The following is a 21,410-nucleotide window of genomic DNA, read 5'->3' on the forward strand; positions in this document are numbered from 1 at the left end:
GCTGCTTGTGGGCCAAAAACAGAGTTTATAAATTGCCTTTGGAACAAAGTGTCAAATAGATCATGCTGTCCAATTGAGAAAGGTCCAAACGAGAATCTAGGCGATAATGAAACAATTCTGACAAAGAGGAAGAATGTCTTGGCTGTGCTCTACAACCAACACAAACTGATTTCCCAACATTGCATCCGACCAGCAAGCATACAAAGGTCTACTAGTATATGGCAAACAACTTGTGTTTTAAACACAGCTTTGGAAACAACATCTTCGATTTGATGCATCAGAGATGAAGTAGAGGAGTTGGATTGCTGGTGCTGGATAGTTCTTAAAACCAAACTGGAAAGAGCACAATGCAACCATGGGCTGTTCCACAACTGTGATATTGAAAACCCTAGGGTGCGTTGGTAAATCATCGCATTACATTACATTTCTGTATGTACACCTTAGAAATTCAAAATGTATTCAAAATTATTGCCAATTAAGTCAGGTTTCCAATGGGATTTGTTTTCTTAGCCCCTTATTGCTGTTGAACTCAGTTTTGGTTGAGTCATGGTAATATTTTAGCTAATCTACTGGAAATAATTATGATGATGAATTTATGAAATACCAGCAACTTCATTCACACACACCATTCACACAACCAGCACATTAAATACATGGTATTAATGCAATACTTTAAAAGTTTACCCTTACCTGACCCGGCTTGGCATCCTCACAGATGGATGCCTCATAGGGCGTGGCCAGTTCAGGAGGGTTATCATTCACATCCAGGATACGAATGCTCACTGACGAATGGGATATCTGGGATACATTATCTACAAAGAGAACAGAGATTAATTTGCAGTGTTTGTATTGAATACTTTACAAAATGGTGATGTACTGTATACTATAACAGTAATATTGTAGTGACTGAAGTAACGTGTTGAACTGGACATCCACTCTTTCAATGTATAATATTGAAGGACTGAAAGAAATGACCAAATAAACCAAAACTGTACATCATTCTATATATAACTTTCAGAGGTGAAATGCAGTGCAAAGCTGATTGAAATCTGAGAAAAAAGGGAGGTCATAATATCGTGCAGTGCATATTAATGTCACCTTTTCTCCACACACAGAGACGTGTACAAAGCTCTCCAATCTCCCTCCATTTGGCAAATCTGACCATAATTATATCCTCCTGATTCCTGCTTACAAGCGAAAATTAAAGCAGGAAGCACCAGTGACTTGGTCTATAAAGTGGTCAGAAGAAGCAGATGCTAAACTACCGGACTGTTTTTCTAGCACAGACTGGAATATATACTGTGATTCTTCCGACGGTATTGAGGAGTACAACACATCAGTCACATCAATAAGTGCATTGAGGAAGTCGTCCCCACAGTCACTGTACGTAGTACATACCTCAACCAGAACACATGGATTACAGGCAATATTCACATTGAGCTAAAGGGTAGAGCTGCCGCTTTCAAGGAGCGGGACTCTAACGAGGAAGCTTATAAGAAATGCCCTCCGACGAACCATCAAACAGGCAAAGCGTCAATAATGGACTAAGATTGAATTGTACTACACCGGCTCTGACAATTGTCGGATGTGGCAGGGCTTGCAAGCGATTACAAACTACAAAGGGAAGCACAGCCGAGAGCTGCCCAGTGACACAAGAGCATCAGCTGTCCCGGACGATTGTGTGATCATGCTCTCTGCAGCCGATGTGAGTAAGACCTTTTAACAGGTCAACATTCACAAGGCCGCAGGGCCACTGATTTTCATATCAGAGCTCCAACTATGAAATAATGAATATTAAAAAAATACAACTTTAATGATTAGAGTACACCAGGGGCCTGACTTAAACATTGAAATATGGATTAACACCCTTAATAATATGTTATAATAATGTCAATTATTTTGATCATGCCCCTGTTAAAATATAACAAAGCAATGTTCACACCCCTATTCTCTCAGTGAACTTCTTAAAAGGCCACATCGAAACGTGGAAGGGAAGACGATTACATAATTAGCACAATCAAAATCCGCTTGAAATTAGACTCACTACCCCTAATTACAAAACTCAGTGGGTTCTGCGCGTCGACATCTCCGTGCTTTTGAATTCGGATTCCTAATTATTTGATTATGTTTGACGCGTTTCCATGTTGGAAGTTATGAGTTACCATTTTACGAATGTATCTCCTTATCAATTGAGAGTGAGTCCTCATTGCAATCTCATGTGTGATGACCCTATCTAATGGATGTGCATGTATTGTAATTACGTTCAAACATATCTCCATATGTAACTGTGTACAGTCAACAAATGTTGTGATGTTATTATAATTGTCATCCATTCACAGTTTCAAAGTCCATAACAACACAACATTTAAAGTGAAAGTGCCACCAATCACTCACCCTTCATTTCACAGTGGTGGTAGTGTTGCTAATGAGAATACACACTCCACTAACAGCATAATCCTTACATCGATGCTATATTTTAATTGACTGCTATTTGCCTGAGCAGCAAGAATGTAAATGGATGTGCAGTCACAGTACTCACAGGGGTCCTACAGAGCAGATAGGAGAATGGCATCAGTGGAAATTACATTAAAAAAACTACTACTATACCACAGAACCAGGCTCTAGACATAAAGTGATTGTGTAGTTCACACTTAATAGTTCAGCTTGGTTGCTACAGGAAGCAGTTTGTTCTAAATGTCAATTCGGTCAATAGGGAAATGGGGATATGAATGGATTGAGTTATTTGTTCTTTGTTTCATCTCCCTTCTGAGGCGAAAGATCAGTGAAGTAGAGAATGGGGTCATACAGTACTGTATATCAACAATCAAATTGTGACGTTGTACTATACAGCTGACCAAAACAAGACATATTTAGATATTTGTTTTCATAAGTTGAATGACAATAAGTGACTGGAATACACACTTTGGTTTAAATGTCATCCCCAAATCATTCCCCCACCCCCTAAATATGCTTCTCTGCATCTCTGCTAAAATCTGGGTAAACAATATTTGGTCTTATTCTGTACATTTAGTTGAGACTCGACATTGACTTGAGACTGATGACTTGAAATTATCTGGCCAGGTTTTGTAACGTTTTGTCACTCATTTTGTGGCACAGAGTCTCCGTGGGTTAGTCTACTCTCTATGCAGCTAGTGAAACACACTCAGCCCTCTGATTGGGCCAGCAATTGTCAATCAACACAAATCAGGTGAGCTAGTGCAGTGAGAAGGTTTTTGGAGGGTTGTGAGTCGAGGTCGACCGATTAATCGGAATGGCCAAGTTCAAGTTTTCATAACAATCGGAAATTGGTATTTTTGGATGCTGATTTGGCCGTTTTCTTTTTACACGCAAGTCAGTTAAGAACACATTCTTATTTTCAATGATGGCCTAGGTACAGTGGGGTAACTGCCTTGTTCAGGGGCAGAACGACATATTTTTACCTTGTCAGCTCAGAGATTCAATCTTGCAACCTTACAGTTAACTAGTCCAACGCTCTAACCACCTGCCTCACGAGGAGACTGCCTGTTACGCAAATGCAGTAAGAAGCCAAGGTAAGCTGCTAGCTAGCATTAAACTTATCTTATAAAAAACAATCAATCAACCAATCATAATCACTAGTTAACTACACATGGTTAATGATATTACTAGTTTATCTAGTGTGTCCTGCATTGCATATAATCGATGCGGTGCGCATTCGTGAAAAAGGACTGCCGTTGTTCCAACGTGTACCTAACCATAAATATCAATGCCTTTCTTAAAATCAATACACAGACGTATATATTTTTAACCTGCATATTTAGCTAAAAGAAATCCAGGTTAGCAGGCAATATTCACCAGGTGAAATTGTGTCACTTCTCTTGCGTTCATTGCACGCAGAGTCAGGGTATATGTAACAGTTTGGGCCGCCTGGCTCGTTGCGAACTCATTTGCCAGAATTATACGTAATTATGACATAACATTGAAGGTTGTGCAATGTAACAGAAATATTTAGACATAGGGATGCCACCCATTAGATAAAATACGGAACGGTTCCGTATTTCACTGAAAGAATAAACGTTTTGTTTGAGATGATAGTTTCCGGATTCGACCATATTAATGACCTAAGGCTCATATTTCTGTGTGTTATTATGTTATAATTAAGTCTGATTTGATAGAGCAGTCTGACTGAGTGATGGTAGGCACCAGCAGGCTCGTAAGCATTCATTCAAACAGCACTTTCATGCGTTTTTCCAGCAGCTCTTCGCTGTGCTTCAGGTATTGTGCTGTTTATGACTTCAAGCCTATCAATTTCCGCTAATAGCGTTTCAAACGTCACTCGCTCTGTGCCTTGGAGTGGTTGTTTCGTGGTTGTTTCCCTTGCTCTGCATGGGTAACGCTGCTTCGAGGGTGGCTGTTGTCGTTGTGTTCCTGGTTCGAGCCCAGGGAGGAGTGAGGAGAGGTACGGAAGCTATACTGTTACACTGGCAATACTAAAGTGCCTATAAGAACATCCAATAGTCAAATGTTAATGAAATACAAATGGTATAGAGAGAAATAGTCCTATAATTCCTATAATAACTACAACCTAAAACTTCTTACCCGGGATTATTGAAGACTCATGTTAAAAGGAACCACCAGCTTTCATATGTTCTGTCACGCCCTTACCATAGAGAGGCTTTTATTCTCTATTTTGGTTAGGCTAGGGTGTGACTAGGGTGGGCTTTCTATGTTCATTTTCTATGTTTTTTATTTCTTTGTTTTTTGGCCGGTGTGGTTCTCAATCAGATGCAGATGTATAATCGTTGGAATGGATTCAATGGAATGGTATCAAACGTGTTTTTTATAATAGTATTAATGTATTATTATTATTTTATTTGTATATAAAAAATGTAGAAGGTGGTTCAGCTTTAATATTGTGGATAGATTGTTGCTTCCATCAATGTAATTGTATGCATAATTTCCAATACCCCATATATTTTTGGGGTATACAGTTGAAGTCGGAAGTTCACATACACTTTAGCCAAATACATTTCAACTCAGTTTTTCACAATTCCTGACATTTAATCAGAGTAAAAATTCCCTGTTTTAGGTCAGTAAGGATCACCACTTTACAATCAAATGCTTCTCAAATATCCCCTCTGGTGGTCAAACTAGCAATAACTTGCAGTAACAGAAAAAATGGCTGAGAAATAAACGGCGTGCCACAGAATGCTGCAGCAGCACACCAGGTGAGCCTCAGTACGACACAACTTTTAAAGGAGGAACCACTGTAAGTGTCACATGATCTGTCACATGACCTCAGTATATTTACACCTGTTCTGAAAGGCCCCAGAGTCTGCAACACCACTAAGCAACGGACACCACCAAGCAAGCGGCACTATGAAGACCAAGGAGCTCTCCAAACAGGTCAGGGACAAAGTTGTGGAGAAGTACAGATCAAGGTTGAGTTATAAAAAACATCTGAAACTTTGAACATCCCATGGAACACCATTAAATCCATTATTTAAAACTGGAAAGAATATAACACCACAACAAACCTGCCAAGAGAGGGCTGCCCACCAAAACACACAGGGCAGGCAAGGAGGGCATTGATTAGAGAGACAACAAAGATAACCCTGAAGGAGCTGCAGTGGAGATTGGAGTAACTGTCCACAGGACCACTTTAAAACCTTTTAGAACTACCCATCCCGGATCCGGTATATTTGTCATCAGCAACCGCTGAATAGCATAGCGCAACAGTCAAAAAGTATTACTAGAAAATATTCATATTCATGAAATCACAAATGAAATATAGCGAAACACATTTTAGCCTTTTGTTAATCCACCTGTCGTCTCAGATTTTGAAATTATGCTTTACAGCAAAAGCAATACAAGCGTTTGTGTAAGTTTATCGATAGCCTAGCATAGCATTATGTAAACTCAGCATCAGGAAGCTTGGTCACGAAAATCAGAAAAGCAATCAAATTAACTGTTTACCTTTGATGATCTTCGGATGTTTTCACTCACGAGACTCCCAGTTAGACAAACATTCCAAATTATATCCATAATGTCGACAGAAACATGGCAAATGTTTTTTATAATCAACCCTCAAGGTGTTTTTCAAGTATCTCTTCGATAATATATCAATCGGGACAGTTGGCTTTTCACTTGGACCGGGAGGAACAATGAACAAAATCCGCCTCTCTCTTTTGCGCAAAAATCACTCTGAGAGCCCCCACCTGACCACTTACGTAATGTGGTCGTTCACGCTAATTCTTCAAAATAAAGGCCTGAAACTATGTCTGAAGGCTGTAGACACCTTAGGGATATCCCTTTCAATGGTCAATATGGATGCATAGGAACACAGAGGTTTCAAAATAAGAGTCACTTTGTGATTGTCTTTTTCTCAGGCTTTCACCTGCAATATCAGACAATATTTTTACAGTTTTGGAAACTTTAGAGGGTTTTCTATCCTAAGCTGTCAATTATATGCATATTCTAGCATCTGGCCCTTTACTTTGGGAATGTTATTTTTCCAAACATTAAAAATAGTGCCCCCTAGCTTCAAGAGGTTAAGCCATACACTCCACAGAGCTGGGCTTTATGCAAGAGTGTCCATAAAAAAGCAAACATGTTTGGTGTTTGCCAAAAGGCATTTGGGAGACTCCCCAAACATAAGGAAGAAGGTACTCTGGCAAGGTTGAGACTAAAATTGAGCTTTTTGGCCATCAAGGAAAACGCTATGTCTGGCGCAAACCCAATACCTCTCATCGCCCTGAGAACAACATCCCCACAGTGAAGCATGGTGGTGGCAGCATCATGGTGTGGGGATGTTTTTCATCAGCAGGGACTGGGAAACTGGTCAGAATTGAAGGAATGATGGATGGTGCTAAATACAGGGAAATTCTTAAGGGAAACCTGTTTCAGTCTTGCAGAGATTTGAGACTGGGATGGAGGTTCACCTTCCAGCAGGACCATGACACTAAGCATACTGCTAAAGCAACACTCGAGTGGTTTACGTGTAAAAATTTAAATGTCTTGGAATGGCCTAGTCAAAGACCAGACCTCAATCCAATTGAGAATCTTTGGTATGACTTAAAAAGATTGCTGTACACCAGCTGAAACCATCCAACTTGAAGGAGCTGCAGCAGATTTGCCTTGAAGAATGGGCAAAAATCCCAGTGGCTAGATGTGCCAAGCTTATAGGGACATACTCCAAGAGACTTACAGTTGTAATTGCTGCAAAGGTGGCTCTACAAAGTATTGAGAGGAGGTGGGGGTGAATAGTTATGCACGCACAAGTTTTCAGTTTTTTTTAAACGTATTTCTTGTTTGTTTCACAATAAAAATATATTTTGCATCTTCAAAGCATGTTGTGTAAGTCAAATGATACAACCCCCCAAAATATATATTTTAATTCCTGGTTGAAAGGCAACAAAATAGGAAAGATGCAAAAAGGGGTGATTACTTTCGCAAGCCACTGTATATAGAGATACAGTTGAAGTCGGAAGTTTGCATACACTTGGGTTGGAGTCATTATAACTAGTTGTTCAACCTCTCCACACATTTCTTGTTAACAAACGATAGTTTTGGCAAGTCGGTTAGGACATCTACTTGACACAACTATTTTTTCCAACAATTGTTTACAGACAGATTATTTCACTGTATCACAATTCCAGTGGGTCAGAAGTTTACATACACAAAGTTGACTGTGCCTTTAAACTGCTTGGAAAATTCCAGAAAATTATGTCATGGCTTTAGAAGCTTCTGATAGGCTAATCAACATCATTTGAGTCAATTGGAGGTGTACCCATGGATGTATTTCAAGGCCTACCTTCAAACTCAGTGCCTCTTTGCTTGACATCATGGCAAAATCAAAAGAAATCACCCAAGACCTCAGAAAAAAACAATTGTAGACCTCTACAAGTCTAGTTCATCCCTGGGAGCAATTTCCAAATGCCTGAAGGTACATTCATCTGTACATCTGTAAACTCGATGGGACCACGCATCCATCATACCGCTCAGGAAGGAGACGCGTTCTGTCTCCTAGAGATTAACGTACTTGGTGCGAAAAGTGCAAATCAATCCCAGAACAACAGCAAAGAACCTTGTGAAGATGCAGTAGGAAACAAGTACAAAAGTATATATATCCACAGAAAAACAAGTCGTATATAGACATAATCTGACAGGACGCTCAGCAAGGAAGAAGCCACGTGCCTATTTATATAATGAATATGAGTTTATGGGGCTAAAATTATTATTAAATATTAAAGCTTTAAACCTCTCACTCAAAGCTTCACTCATACATAAGTTATACTTAAACCCAAAATGTTTCTCGGGTAGATTATTAAGAAAGGCTCATCCTTTGTTCAAAAACGTATAATTTCCGACTAATTGAAAACAACATTTTGTTTCAAGTATCGCCCTTTCTTAAACAAGCCATACAAAGCTGGTTACAATTTCAGTTTTATCCTCCAGAAAAGATAGAACAAATATTACAACAAATGTTATGGTTAAACTCAAATATACTGATTAATTAAAAAAACATTCTTTATGTAAAAAATATTTTTAAATGCTATTATGTTTATTAATGATATTAGGAATATAGAAACAGAGGAGTTATGTCACATATGCAGCTATCAAAAAAACATGTGAATATCTGCTCAATCTAAACTAACAACCAACTGATTGCAGTACTACCACAAAAATGGAGGAGGCAAGTGGAAAAGAGAGAAGGTTGGGAATTTGTTTGCCTGCCATATATTAAAGATACAAATTGGCTGAAAGGAACTGGCATGAATAGAAAAATATACCAGTTTCATTTGAGGACAAAAATGCTGACCTCTGCGCCATACAGGTTGCAAAATAAATAGGAAGGATTTTCGATGTGCCAATTCCATGGCACATGGTACAAAAAAACTACACTTGATTCAATTAAGATTTTAAATTTAAAGTATTATATAAAATCACTGCCACCAACAGAATGCATAATTTCAGTCTCAGCTCTGTAGATTTGGCTGCGAAGAGACAGAATCAATAGATAATTTACTCTGGTATTTTTTTTATTTAACCAGGCAAGTCAGTTAAGAACAAACTCTTATTTTCAATGATGGCCTACCAGGGAAAAGTGCCTTATTTCATGGGAGAATGACAGATTTTTTCAAATCTGGTTGTGTTACAAACAAACCAGTTGATTGCAATGAAACCAAACATGACTGGAAAATTCATGTTTTGTGTGTGTATATACCTCAAATGTGTCGTCGAAAATGCAATGAGACGAAATTCACGACACAAGCGGTTCTCAAAATGTTTCGTGTTAGGCTATAAAAATGGATTTTATCAAACAAAAGACCATTCATTGTGTAACAATGAGCATTGGGATGGCAAACAGAGGAAGATCGTCAAAGGTAAACAATTTATTTTATGGCAGTTTGTGATTTTGTTACGCCTGTGCTGGTTGAAATAGGTTTTTTATGGGGCTCTATCCTCAGATAATCACATCGTATCCTTTCGCAGTAAATCCTTTTTTAAATCTGATAACGCAGTTGGATTAGCAAGATTCTAGGCTTTCGAAACATGTGAGACACTTGTATTTTCATTAATGTTTAATATGACTATTAACGTAGCGATCACTGAATTTCATCCCACAACGGGTTTTGTGCAGAGATAGGTTAAGAAATGCATTATGATCATCAGACAAATTATTGTCATCACTGAAAAATGAAGTGACAACATAATTCACTGAAATATTTCTGACATGGAAGTCTTCACTTGCGTACAATTATTGCTGGCTCGACTAGCCTAGACCATACGTAGAGGGAGATGGCAAAGATGTATTCTGATTGGTCCATCTTTATTTGTTAAGACTTGTGCTTGGATTGCAGATAGAACCTCTACTTACACATCATCATCTGCACCTTATATCACTCCAGTGTTAATGCTAAATTGTAATTATTTCGCATCTGGCCAATTTATTGCCTTACCCCCCTACTCTTCCACATTTGCACATACTGTCCATAGATTATTTTCTGTTGACTGTATGTTTGTTTACATGTTGTTGTTTTTGTTGCACTGCTTTGCTTTATCTTGCCCAGGTCGCAATTGTAAATGAGAACTTGTTCTCAACTGGCCTACCTGGTTAAATAAAGGTAAAATGAAATAATACGTACAAACATATAGCCAAGTTCTAATGGGTTTATACAGATACACAACTTGGAATTGACTTGAGACTTGGCCCGTTCTACTTGTGACTCGACATGAGATTTCTTACCTTCTGACTTGTGACTTACTTGTGACTCAAATAATAGTGACTTGGTCCCACCTCTGGATTACAGCCTTACTCAATATTGTTAGACATGGTAGTGGATGAGGTGAGTTTCCTCTGAACAATGTAAATCCAAATCCAGCGCTATATACAGTCCATTATATACAAATGGCTGACATGATATATTCATCATAAATACAATAAATTGTAAGTCATTTCGAAAGTTCTAAATATCCCGAAAAGCTATTCTTGATAAGGACATTATAGATAATACAATCACATAGATGAAACAGTCACAGACACAGGTCAGTGGCTCTGATGCACATCTGATGTATGGTGCATCATCTGTCTGAAGTTTCCTAGAAACTGCACACCATTACTAAATGAATCCAACAATAATTTCCTCTTTTGTATAATTTCCTTTCTCATTTTAACTGTTACACAGACTACCACAAGTGTGTTGTATACGATTAGATAAAAGTTTCACTATCTGTCTAATTTCTATTAATTTTCTACGGTTGCAACTTTTTAAAGATATTTCCGTGTGAGGAAGCACTCTGCACCAGGTCAGGGGAAATGTGAAACGCTGTAAAAAGTATTTTGTACTCTGGTATCTTTTAACCCTAAGGGTGGGAATATTATTTTTCCATTTACCTGTCACGAAAAATACAGTTTTGCAATGTGATATGCTCACTATCACAGGTCTCTGAAATGATGTGTCAGTCTTCCTACTCTGATAGGATTCTGCACCGAAAGCAGGTCTGTCAGGAGTCTGCCGAAGATGCAAAAGGCTGCTCATGACACTACTACTCAGGTCCTCAGTCTCCCATCGAGGGAAGGACTACATGTACTGCAGAGGAGCCGCCTTTATGATGCATTCATGCACAAGTTGGAACTAAGAAACTCTGAAATATCCAACTTGGAAACAGACGATGCAACGATGCTACCCGAGTTTCCAACTCATATTTAACACTCCGGTTATAAACTGTTTTGGATGTCGGAGGATCTGAGTTTATACGTGTTTTAATGAAAAGAATTAAGCATATGTGAATGCAAACAATTTAGTTGACACACTGTATATTCACTAACTCTGATATGGAGAGAATGTGGTATGACTTCCTCTGACATGGAGAAATAATAGTTAAAAATATTATGAGTTAGGTTTTTCTGGCCTGGCTCATTACTAATCAGGGTCAATCACCCATGCAACATGATGACCAACCATGGACCTCATTTCATCAAGGAAGAAATCAACAGTGCTGATGAAGCAATCACAGGGCATTAACATTTTCACACATGAGTTCCAGCTATCTCTAACCGTCGCCCCTGCATGAGTTTTTTCATGCGTGTGATGTCAGAATACTCTCACTGTTCCAAAATGTGAATGTTACACAACAGGACAGTTAGTTACCCATGCTGCCCTCAAACCAAGGCAAGCTGACTGCTAATTATCAATAGGCTATGTTTCAACTTGTCAATTTCAAATTCTGACAAGTTTTATTTTCTAACAACAATTTGAATTGAGTTGTGTTCCGCCTCCTCGTTAATTCGCATAATAAGTATCCCATTTCACTCTTGCAAACAATTTATGTTTGAGACTTTACTGAACGGACAAACTTCTCTCTTCAACGTGAGCCCAAGCACTTCCCAAGTGTTTACCCAGATCAAATATGAAGACATTGCACATCTCTAGTCAGAACAGGTCTTACACAAACATTTTCCCCCACCACATTTTCTGGCTGGCACTTGCATTGCCTTCATGGTTGTTTGTCTTACAAATTGGACTTTGGACATGTGTGCGTTCCTATCAAAGTAAGTAGCTTACTTTCTGTATAACCTGTTTCTGCTGTAGCACACCATATGTATGTATGGATCATAATGTATTAACTGTTTTATTAACATGTTTTCAAGTACTGGTGACATCATGAATTATGATACTTGCAATGATTGTAATGGACGCATATGATGTGTGTAAAAAACTATAATGTTGTTCTGATTATGATGAGCTAATGCTAAGCTATTTCCTGGCTATGTGTGGTGCCACGTTTGTTAACATCATTAGCGTCTGTCAGACCAAAGATGTAATCCGACCCTCTCTGCCGAGTCAACGCCATTTTACCTGCTGTTGTTGTGCAAGCTGATTAGCTGTTGTTGTCTCACCTACTGTTTTAGCTAGCTATCCCAATCAACACCTGTGAATACTGTATGCCTCGCTGTATGTCTCTCTCAAATGTCAATATGCCTTGTATACTGTTGTTCAGGTTAGTTATCATTGTTTTAGTTTATAATGGAGCCCCTAGTTCCACTCTTTATACCCCTGATACCTCCTTTGTCCCACCTCCCACACATGCGGTGACCTCACCCATGACAACCAGCATGTCCAGAGATACAACCTCTCTTATCATCACCCATTGCCTGGGATTACCTCCACTGTACCCGCACCCCACCATACCCCTGTCTGCGCATTATGCCCTGAATATATTCTACCATGCCCAGAAATCTGCTCCTTTTATTGTTTGTCCCCAACGCTCTAGGCGACCAGTTTTGATAGCCTTTAGCCGCACCCTCATACTACTCCTCCTCTGTTCCGCGGGTGATGTGGAGGTAAACCCAGGCCCTGCATGTCCCCAGGCACCCTCATTTGTTGACTTCTGTGATCGAAAAAGCCTTGGTTTCATGCATTTCAACATCAGAAGCCTCCTCCCTAAGTTTGTTTTACTCACTGCTTAAGCACACTCTGCTAACCCTGATGTCCTTGCCGTGTCTGAATCCTGGCTCAGGAAGGCCACCAAAAATTCTGAGATTTCCATACCCAACATTTTCCGTCAAGATAGAACTGCCAAAGGGGGAGGAGTTGCAGTCTACTGCAGAGATAGCCTGCAAAGTAATGTCATACTTTCCAGGTCCATACCCAAACAGTTCGAACTCATTTTAAAAATTACTCTCTCCAGAAATAAGTCTCTCACTGTTGCTGCCTGCTACCGACCCCCCTCAGCTCCCAGCTGTGCCCTGGACACCTGAATTGATCGCCCCCCATCTACCTACAGAGTTTGTTCTGTTAGGTGACCTAAACTGGGATATGCTTAACACCCCGGCAGTCCTACAATCTAAGCTAGATGCCCTCAATCTCACACAAATCATCAAGGAACCCACCAGGTACAACTCTAAATCTGTGATCTCAGCGATCACTGCCTCATTGCCTGTATCCGCTACGGATCCGCAGTCAAACGACCACCCCTCATCCTTGTCAAACGCTCCCTAAAACACTTCTGTGAGCAGGCCTTTCTAATCGACCTGGCCCGGGTATCCTGGAAGGATATTGACCTCATCCCGTCAGTTGAGGATGCCTGGTCATTCTTTAGAAGTAACTTCCTCACCATTTTAGATAAGCACGCTCCGTTCAAAAAATGCTAAACTAAGAACAGATATAGCCCTTGGTTCACTCCAGACCTGACTGCCCTCGACCAGCACAAAAACATCCTGTGGCGGACTGCAATAGCATCGAATAGTCCCCGCGATATGCAACTGTTCAGGGAAGTCAGGAACCAATACACGCAGTCAGTCAGGAAAGCAAAGGCCAGCTTCTTCAGGCAGAAATGTGAATCCTCTAGCTTTAACTCCCAAAAGTTCTGGGACACTGTAAAGTCCATGGAGAACAAGAGCACCTCCTCCCAGCTGTCCACTGCACTGAGGCTAGGTAACACGTAATCCATGATTATCGAAAACATCAACAAGCATTTCTCAACAGCTGGCCATGCCTTCCACCTGGCTACTCCAACCTCGGCCAACAGCTCCCCCCCCCACAGCTACTCGCCCAAGCCTCTTCAGGTTCTCCTTTACCAAAATCCAGATAGCAGGTGTTCTGAAAGAGCTGCAAAACCTGGACCCGTACAAATCAGCTGGGCTTGACAATCTGGACCCTCTATTTTTGAAACTATCCGCCACCATTGTCGCAACCCCTTTTACCAGCCTGTTCAACCTCTCTTTCATATTGTCTGAGATCACCAAGGATTGAAAAGCTGCCGCAGTCATCCCCCTCTTCAAAGGGGGAGACACGCTGGACCCAAACTGTTATAGACCTATATCCATCCTGCCCTGCCTATCTAAGGTCTTCGAAAGCCAAGTCAACAAACAGGTCACTGACCATCTCGAATCCCACCGTACCTTCTCCGCTGTGTAATCTGGTTTCCGAGCCGGTCACAGATGCACCTCAGCCACGCTCAAGGTACTAAACGACATCATAACTGCCATCGATAAAAGACAGTACTGTGCAGTCGTCTTCATCGACCTTGACAAGGCTTTCGACTCTGTCAATCACCATATTCTTATCGGCAGACTCAGTAGCCTCGGTTTTTCTGATGACTGCCTTCCTGGTTCACCAACTACTTTGCAGACAGAGTTCAGTGTGTCAAATCGGTGGCCATGCTGTCCGGTCCTCTGGCAGTCTCTATGGGGTGCCACAGGGTTCAATTCTCGGGCCGACTCTTTTCTCTGTATATATCAATGATGTTGCTCTTGCTGCGGGCGATTCCCTGATCCACCTCTACGCAAACGACACCATTCTATAAACTTCCGGCCCGTCCTTGGACACTGTGCTATCTAACCTACAAACGAGCTTCAATGCCATACAACACTCCTTCCTCCAACTGCTCTTAAACGCTAGTAAAACCAAATGCATGCTTTTCAACCGTTTGCTGCCTGCACCCGCATGCCCGACTAGCATCACCACCCTGGATGGTTCCGACCTTGAATATGTGGACATCTATAAGTACCTAGGTGTCTGGCTAGACTGTAAACTCTCCTTCCAGTCTCATATCAAATATCTCCAATCTAAAATCAAATCTAGAATCTGCTTTCTATTCCGCAACAAAGCCTCCTTCACTCACGCCGCCAAACTTACCCTAGTAAAACTGACTATCCTACCGATCCTCGACTTCGGCGATGTCTTCTACAAAATAGCTTCCAATACTCTACTCAGCAAACTGGATGCAGTTACTAAAGCACCTTATTCCACCCACCACTGTGACCTGTATGCTCAAGTCGGCTGGCCCTCGCTACATATTCGTCGCCAGACACACTGGCTCCAGCTCATCTGCAAGTCCATGCGCGGTAAAGCTCCGCCTTATCTCAGTTCACTGGTCACGATGGCAACACCCACCCGTAGCACGCGCTCCAGCAGGTGTATGTCACTGATCATGCCTAAAGCCAACACCTCATTTGGCCGCCTTTCGTTCCAGTACTCTGCTGCCTGTGATTGGAACGAATTGCAAAAATCGCTGAAGTTGGAGACTTTTATCTCCCTCACCAACTTCAAACATCTGCTATCTGAGCAGCTAACCGATCGCTGCAGCTGTACATAGTCTATTGGTAAATAGCCCACCCAATTTTACCTACCTCATCCCCATACTGTTTATATTTATTTACTTTTCTGCTCTTTTGCACACCAATATCTCTACCTGTACATGACCATCTGATCATTTATTACTCCAGTGTTAATCTGCAAAATTATAATTATCCGCCTACCTCCTCATGCCTTTTGCACACAATGTATATAGACTCTCTTTTTTTCTACTGTGTTATTGACTTGTTAATTGTTTACTCCATGTGTAACTCTGTGTTGTCTGTTCACACTGCTATGCTTTATCTTGGCCAGGTCGCAGTTGCAAATGAGAACTTTTTCTCAACTAGCCTACCTGGTTAAATAAAGGTGAAATAAAAAAATCACAAAGGTTAGTTCACTCGACTGACTTATGGTGCTTTCAAGACAACTGTGACGTCAATGATCTTCAGGTCAGAAAGTCGGAGTTTTAGAAAGAGGCCCGAGTTCCCGAGTTGGAATTCTGAATTGAAGGACCATTCAAAACTTTTTTTTCCTTCGAGTTCCCAGTTGTCTTGATTGTGGTATCAGATCGTAACTTTGGTACCTCAGGGTTGCCAGCTCAGATCCCCCTTTCCAAGGGGGTTATTTTTATTTATATATTTTATATAACCTTCTCTTGTGTTTGTCCCCCATCTATTGATAAATTACCCATCATAGTAGTATATTATGCATTATATCCCCCCACGATACCGTCCCCCATTTCTACCCCCCACAGACTTACAAACCCCCCTAAAATCGTTTCAGCCCTGTTTAGCTTTTGTGCTATGGTTAGGCTAGGTAGTAGGCTAGTATTTGATGTGATGATCTGTGAGCTTAAACATTTTATTTGCTTTGTGATTTGTCAAAAACGGTAAACAACTTGTCAACATGTGCTCCGGTTCTTGTATACACTGTAACAAGTACATCAATGATTTGTAATATGCTGAGAAGTGTCTAAACAAAGTTAATATTTTTCAGCTAATGAGCGAAGCCATCTTTGACTTTGTTTATTTGTATTTTATAGTGAATGGCATTCTGGGATTAGGGTATTTTCACTTGTCAAACTTAAACAAACATGGCTGCCGTCATAAAGAATTTAGCTGCTGTTAGCTTAGCTGACATGCATTTATTTTCTAAACAGCATTACATTAGTCTCTTTAGTCTCACCATTAGTCTCACCAGAGATGTGGTACATTGTAAACTAGTTTAGCTTTTAGGTCACTAACCTGTTATTTAGACTGGTTTATGGAATGAGTTTGGCTGTGGATGTGTGATGCTTGGATGATGAAGTTCACATTTATCTTTTACAATAAAAGGTACATTTGAGGAATACAGTTTAAGACCTTCATTTTTCATCAGTACAAAAAAATATTTAGATGCTGTTTCAGACAACAATGGTGTTTAGACATCATGCATCATACGTTCTGTTGCTACTGTTCCAATCACGTATTTGAGATCGTACGCTGCAGGAACCACTTAACAATGACCACAAATATGTGATTGTATGCGTCAAAGGGTTAAGGTTAATAATGGAGTTGGGGAATAATGAGGTCATGTTATTTTACTGTAACCTTAAATTGGCCTCATTCAATTCAACCTTTTGCCATTCCAATGGTAATTCATCGAAGAGTCATAAAACCAAGTTGCGCAAAACTTCTCCTCAGTGTCTTCAGGACTGGATGAGCCACTGGTGATAAACATTTGGATAGAATTTCTGATGAAATCAAGCATCGACTTTGTTTGTCTGGGCTTTTTTTTGGGAGATGCAAGGAAGGGCCCTGTGTTTATGCTTGCTATGGGTTGAAAAGACTGTCTCACACCCTTGAATGGTCAATTAACATAAAAAATGTGCTTATGACATAATGCACAAAGAAGAAGAGCACAAAAGCAAACTATTTGTCTTGAGAAATACAGCTCCAAGTAGATACTGAAAGACTCCCGAATTCAAATCTGCTCTAAATGTTTGTATAAGAAGTTTACATTTAACATTTACATTTAAGTCATTTAGCAGACGCTCTTATCCAGAGCGACTTACAAATTGGTGCATTCACCTTATGACATCCAGTGGGACAGTCACTTAACAATAGTGCATCTAAAACTTAGGGGGGTGAGAGGGATTACTTATCCTATCCTAGGTATTCCTTAAAGAGGTGGGGTTTCAGGTGTCTCCGGAAGGTGGTGATTGACTCCGCTGTCCTGGCGTCGTGAGGGAGTTTGTTCAAATCAAATACAATTTTAACACAACAGGAATAAAGTACACTAGAAAGGAGCTATATACAGGGAGTACCAGTACCAGATCAATGTGCAGAGGTACAAGGTATTTGAGGTAGATACTGTATGTAAACTCAGCAAAAAAAGAAATGTCCTCTCACTATCAACTGTGTTTATTTTCAGCAAACTTAAGATGTGTAAATATTCGTATGAACATAACAAGATTCAACAACTGAGACATAAACTGAACAAGTTCCACAGACATGTGACTAACAGAAATGTAATAATGTGTCCCTGAACAAAGGGGGGGGGGTCAAAATAAAAGTAACAGTCAGTATCTGGTGTGGCCACCAGCTGCATTAAGTATTGCAGTGTATCTCCTCCTCATGGACTGCACCAGATTTGCCAGTTCTTGCTGTGAGATGTCACACCACTCTTCCACCAAGGCACCTGCAATTTCCCGGACATTTTTGGGGGGTATGGCCTTAGTCCTCACCCTCCGATCCAACAGGTCCCAGACGTGCTCAATGGGATTGAGGTCCTGGCTCTTCGCTGGCCATGGCACAAGACTGACATTCCTGTCTTGCAGGATGTTACGCACAGAACGAGCAGTATGTCTGGTGGCATTGTCATGCTGGAGGGTCATGTCAGGATGAGCCTGCAGGAATGGTACCACATGAGGGAGGAGGATGTCTTCCCTGTAACGCACAGCGTTGAGATTGCCTGCAATGACAACGAGCTGAGTCTGATGATGCTGTGACACATTGCCCCAGACCATGACAGACCCTCCACCTCCAAATTGATCTCACTCCAGAGTACAGGCCTCAGTGTAACGCTCATTCCTTCCACAATAAATGCGAATCAATCATCACCCCTGGTGAGACAAAACCACGACTCGTCAGTGAAGAGCACTTTTTGCCAGTCCTGTCTGGTCCAGCGATGGTGGGTTTGTGCCCAAAGGCGACGTTGTTGCCTGTGATGTCTGGTGAGGACCTGCCTTAAAATAAGCCTACAAGCCCTCAGTCCAGCCTCTCTCAGCCTATTGCGGACAGTCTGAACACTGATGGAGGGATTGTGCTTTCCTGGTGTAACTCGGACAGTTGTTGTTGCCATCCTGTACCTGTCCCGTCCCGCAAGTGTGATGTTCGGATGTACCGATCCTGTGCAGGTGTTTCTACACATGGTCTGCTACTTTGAAGATGATCAGCTGTCCGTCCTGTCTCCCTGTCGCACTGTCTTAGGCGTCTCACTGTACGGACATTGCAATGTATTGCCCTGGCCATATCTGCAGTCCTCATGCCTCCTTGCAGCAGGCCTAAGGCACGTTCACGCAGATGAGCAGGGACCGTGGGCATCTTTCTTTTGGTGTTTTTCAGAGTCAGTAGAAAGGCCTCTTTAGTGTCCTACATTTTCATTACTGTGACCTACCGTCTGCAAACTGTTAGTGCCTTAATGACTGTTCCACAGGTGCATGTTCATGAATTGTTTATGGTTCATTGAACAAGCATGGGAAACAGTGTTTAAACCCTTTTCAATGAATATCTGTGAAGTTATTTGAATTTGTACAAAATATCTTTGTAAGACAGGGTCCTGAAAAGGGATGTTTCTTTTTTTGCTGAGTTTACATGAAGGCAGGGTAAAGTGACTAGACATCAGGATAGATAATACCAAGAGTAAAATAAACAACAGAGTAGCAGCAGCATATAATGAGTGTAAAAGTGTGTGTGTATGTGTGTTTGCTTCCAAGGAAAACAAGTGTGTCGCGTAGAGCACTTAAATAAGCATAATCCCAAACTACTATGAATAATTCCATAACATACAGTCAATACTATGTTTTTACAATTGCAGATGCAATATGTAACTTTTTGGGAAACTGACCAAATTCACATAGAAATGTGAGTCATTGATCTGTCATTCTCAGTGAAAGCATGTTTTAGAAACGGTAGACCTATTCTATGTGCGTTATTTTTATGCATCCTTTTCTTATAGGTGTACTATGCAGAAATGCTTCGCCATTTACTGGTTGCTAAAATTATATACTGAACAAAAATATAAACAAACATGGTCCCATGTTTCATGTTTCATGTGCTGAAATAAAACATCCCAGAAATGTGCCATTTACACAAAAAAGCTTATTTCTCTCAAATTGTGTGCACAAATGTATTTACGTGCCTGGAAATGAGCATTTCTCATTTGCTAAAATAATCCATGCAACTGATAGGTGTGGCATATCAAGAAGCTGATTAAACAGAATGATCATTACAAAGGTGCACCTTGTGCTGGGGACAATAAAAGGCCACTCTAAAATGTGCAGTTTTGTCATACAACACAATGCCACTAAGTTTTGAGGGAGAGTGCAATTGACATTTTGACTGCAGGAATTTCATGTTCATTTCTTTACCATAAGCCACCTCCAACTTCGCTTTAGAGAATTTGGCAGTACATCCAACCAGCCTCACAACCGCAGACCACGTGTAACCACACCAGCCCAGGACCTCGATAACCGGCTTTTGGTTATTGAAAATATATTTCACAGCGGTTTACATGGTACAATGATTCTCTACCCTACACATTGCTTGTTTTGTCACGTACACTGAAATTAGGCCAACTGTTCGAATTTTAGCAACCAGGAGATTGCGGACCGAATTCGGCATATTGCACCTTTAAGGGGGAATCACAAATACCAAGAGATGTAGAATTCAGTGTTGTTGTGCTGTAATACTTTCTTTCATCCTGTGCCTGTGAGGACAGGTAGGTATTACTAGCCAGATGCAGAATGCAATCTCTTGTGCTTTGAATACAATCCCAAAATCACATCTGTCGAAGATTAGAAAAAGTACTGAGTGAATGCCCGTCCCTCCTCTTTGCTCCCCTAAGAACTAAACTAAGGAGGGACGGGCATTCACTCAGTACTTTTTCTAATCTTCGACAGATGTGATTTTGGGATTGTATTCAAAGCACAAGAATAGCTTTGTCACCAGCTACTCCACAGTCAGGTTATTACATTCTTCATTTTCTTTGCGAATGAAAAAGTATTAGGCGAGACAAAACAACATTACAGGTGTTCTGCTTTCATGTTGGATTATGTGACAGCTTGGTTGGACGCTGATATTTGTCCGCCAACTGTGATTCCATATCAATATCATAATAATCACATCACGTTAGGCTCATTGATATTTGAAAAAAGAAAACAAACAAGCTTCAGGCATGTATTATGTCAGTTATTATAGGGGCAGGGCTGGGTGTTATAAACTGTTATGACATATGCTATGTCATTCTCATGACAGTGTTATGTATCATGGCCCTGTGTCAGCCTCTCCATCAATGGCTTATTAACAATTCTTAAAAACACTTTACTTAAAACATCCAGGTGTAATGCTTTAAAAACTTGTTAGAAGCATGTACTGTATGAGCCTTTACAATATCTTATAAACGGGGTAGTTTGGGTTCTGGATGCTGATTGTCTGAAAGCTATTCTATATCAGACATTACAAACTGGGTGGTTAGAGCCCTGAATGCTGATTGGCTGACAACCGTGGTATATCAGACCGTATACCATGGGTATGACAAAGCATTTATTTTTAATGATCTAATTACATTGGAAACCAGTTTATAATA

General features: G+C 40.6%; 1 protein-coding gene across 3 annotated transcripts in view; it reads right to left on the reverse strand.

Annotated features, from left to right (window-relative positions):
* LOC124003864 (cadherin-22-like) overlaps positions 1 to 21,410 on the reverse strand; it is a 119,193-nt gene that overhangs the window by 35,584 nt on the left and 62,199 nt on the right. For all 3 annotated transcript variants that reach the window (XM_046312486.1, XM_046312487.1, XM_046312485.1), the window contains one exon: positions 691 to 812. In XM_046312486.1, the coding sequence (XP_046168442.1) occupies positions 691 to 812 (122 nt within the window). The remainder of the gene's footprint in view (positions 1 to 690; positions 813 to 21,410) is intronic.

Source organism: Oncorhynchus gorbuscha, linkage group LG18, assembly GCF_021184085.1.
Source record: "Oncorhynchus gorbuscha isolate QuinsamMale2020 ecotype Even-year linkage group LG18, OgorEven_v1.0, whole genome shotgun sequence".
In the NCBI taxonomy this organism is placed as follows: Eukaryota; Metazoa; Chordata; class Actinopteri; order Salmoniformes; family Salmonidae; genus Oncorhynchus; species Oncorhynchus gorbuscha.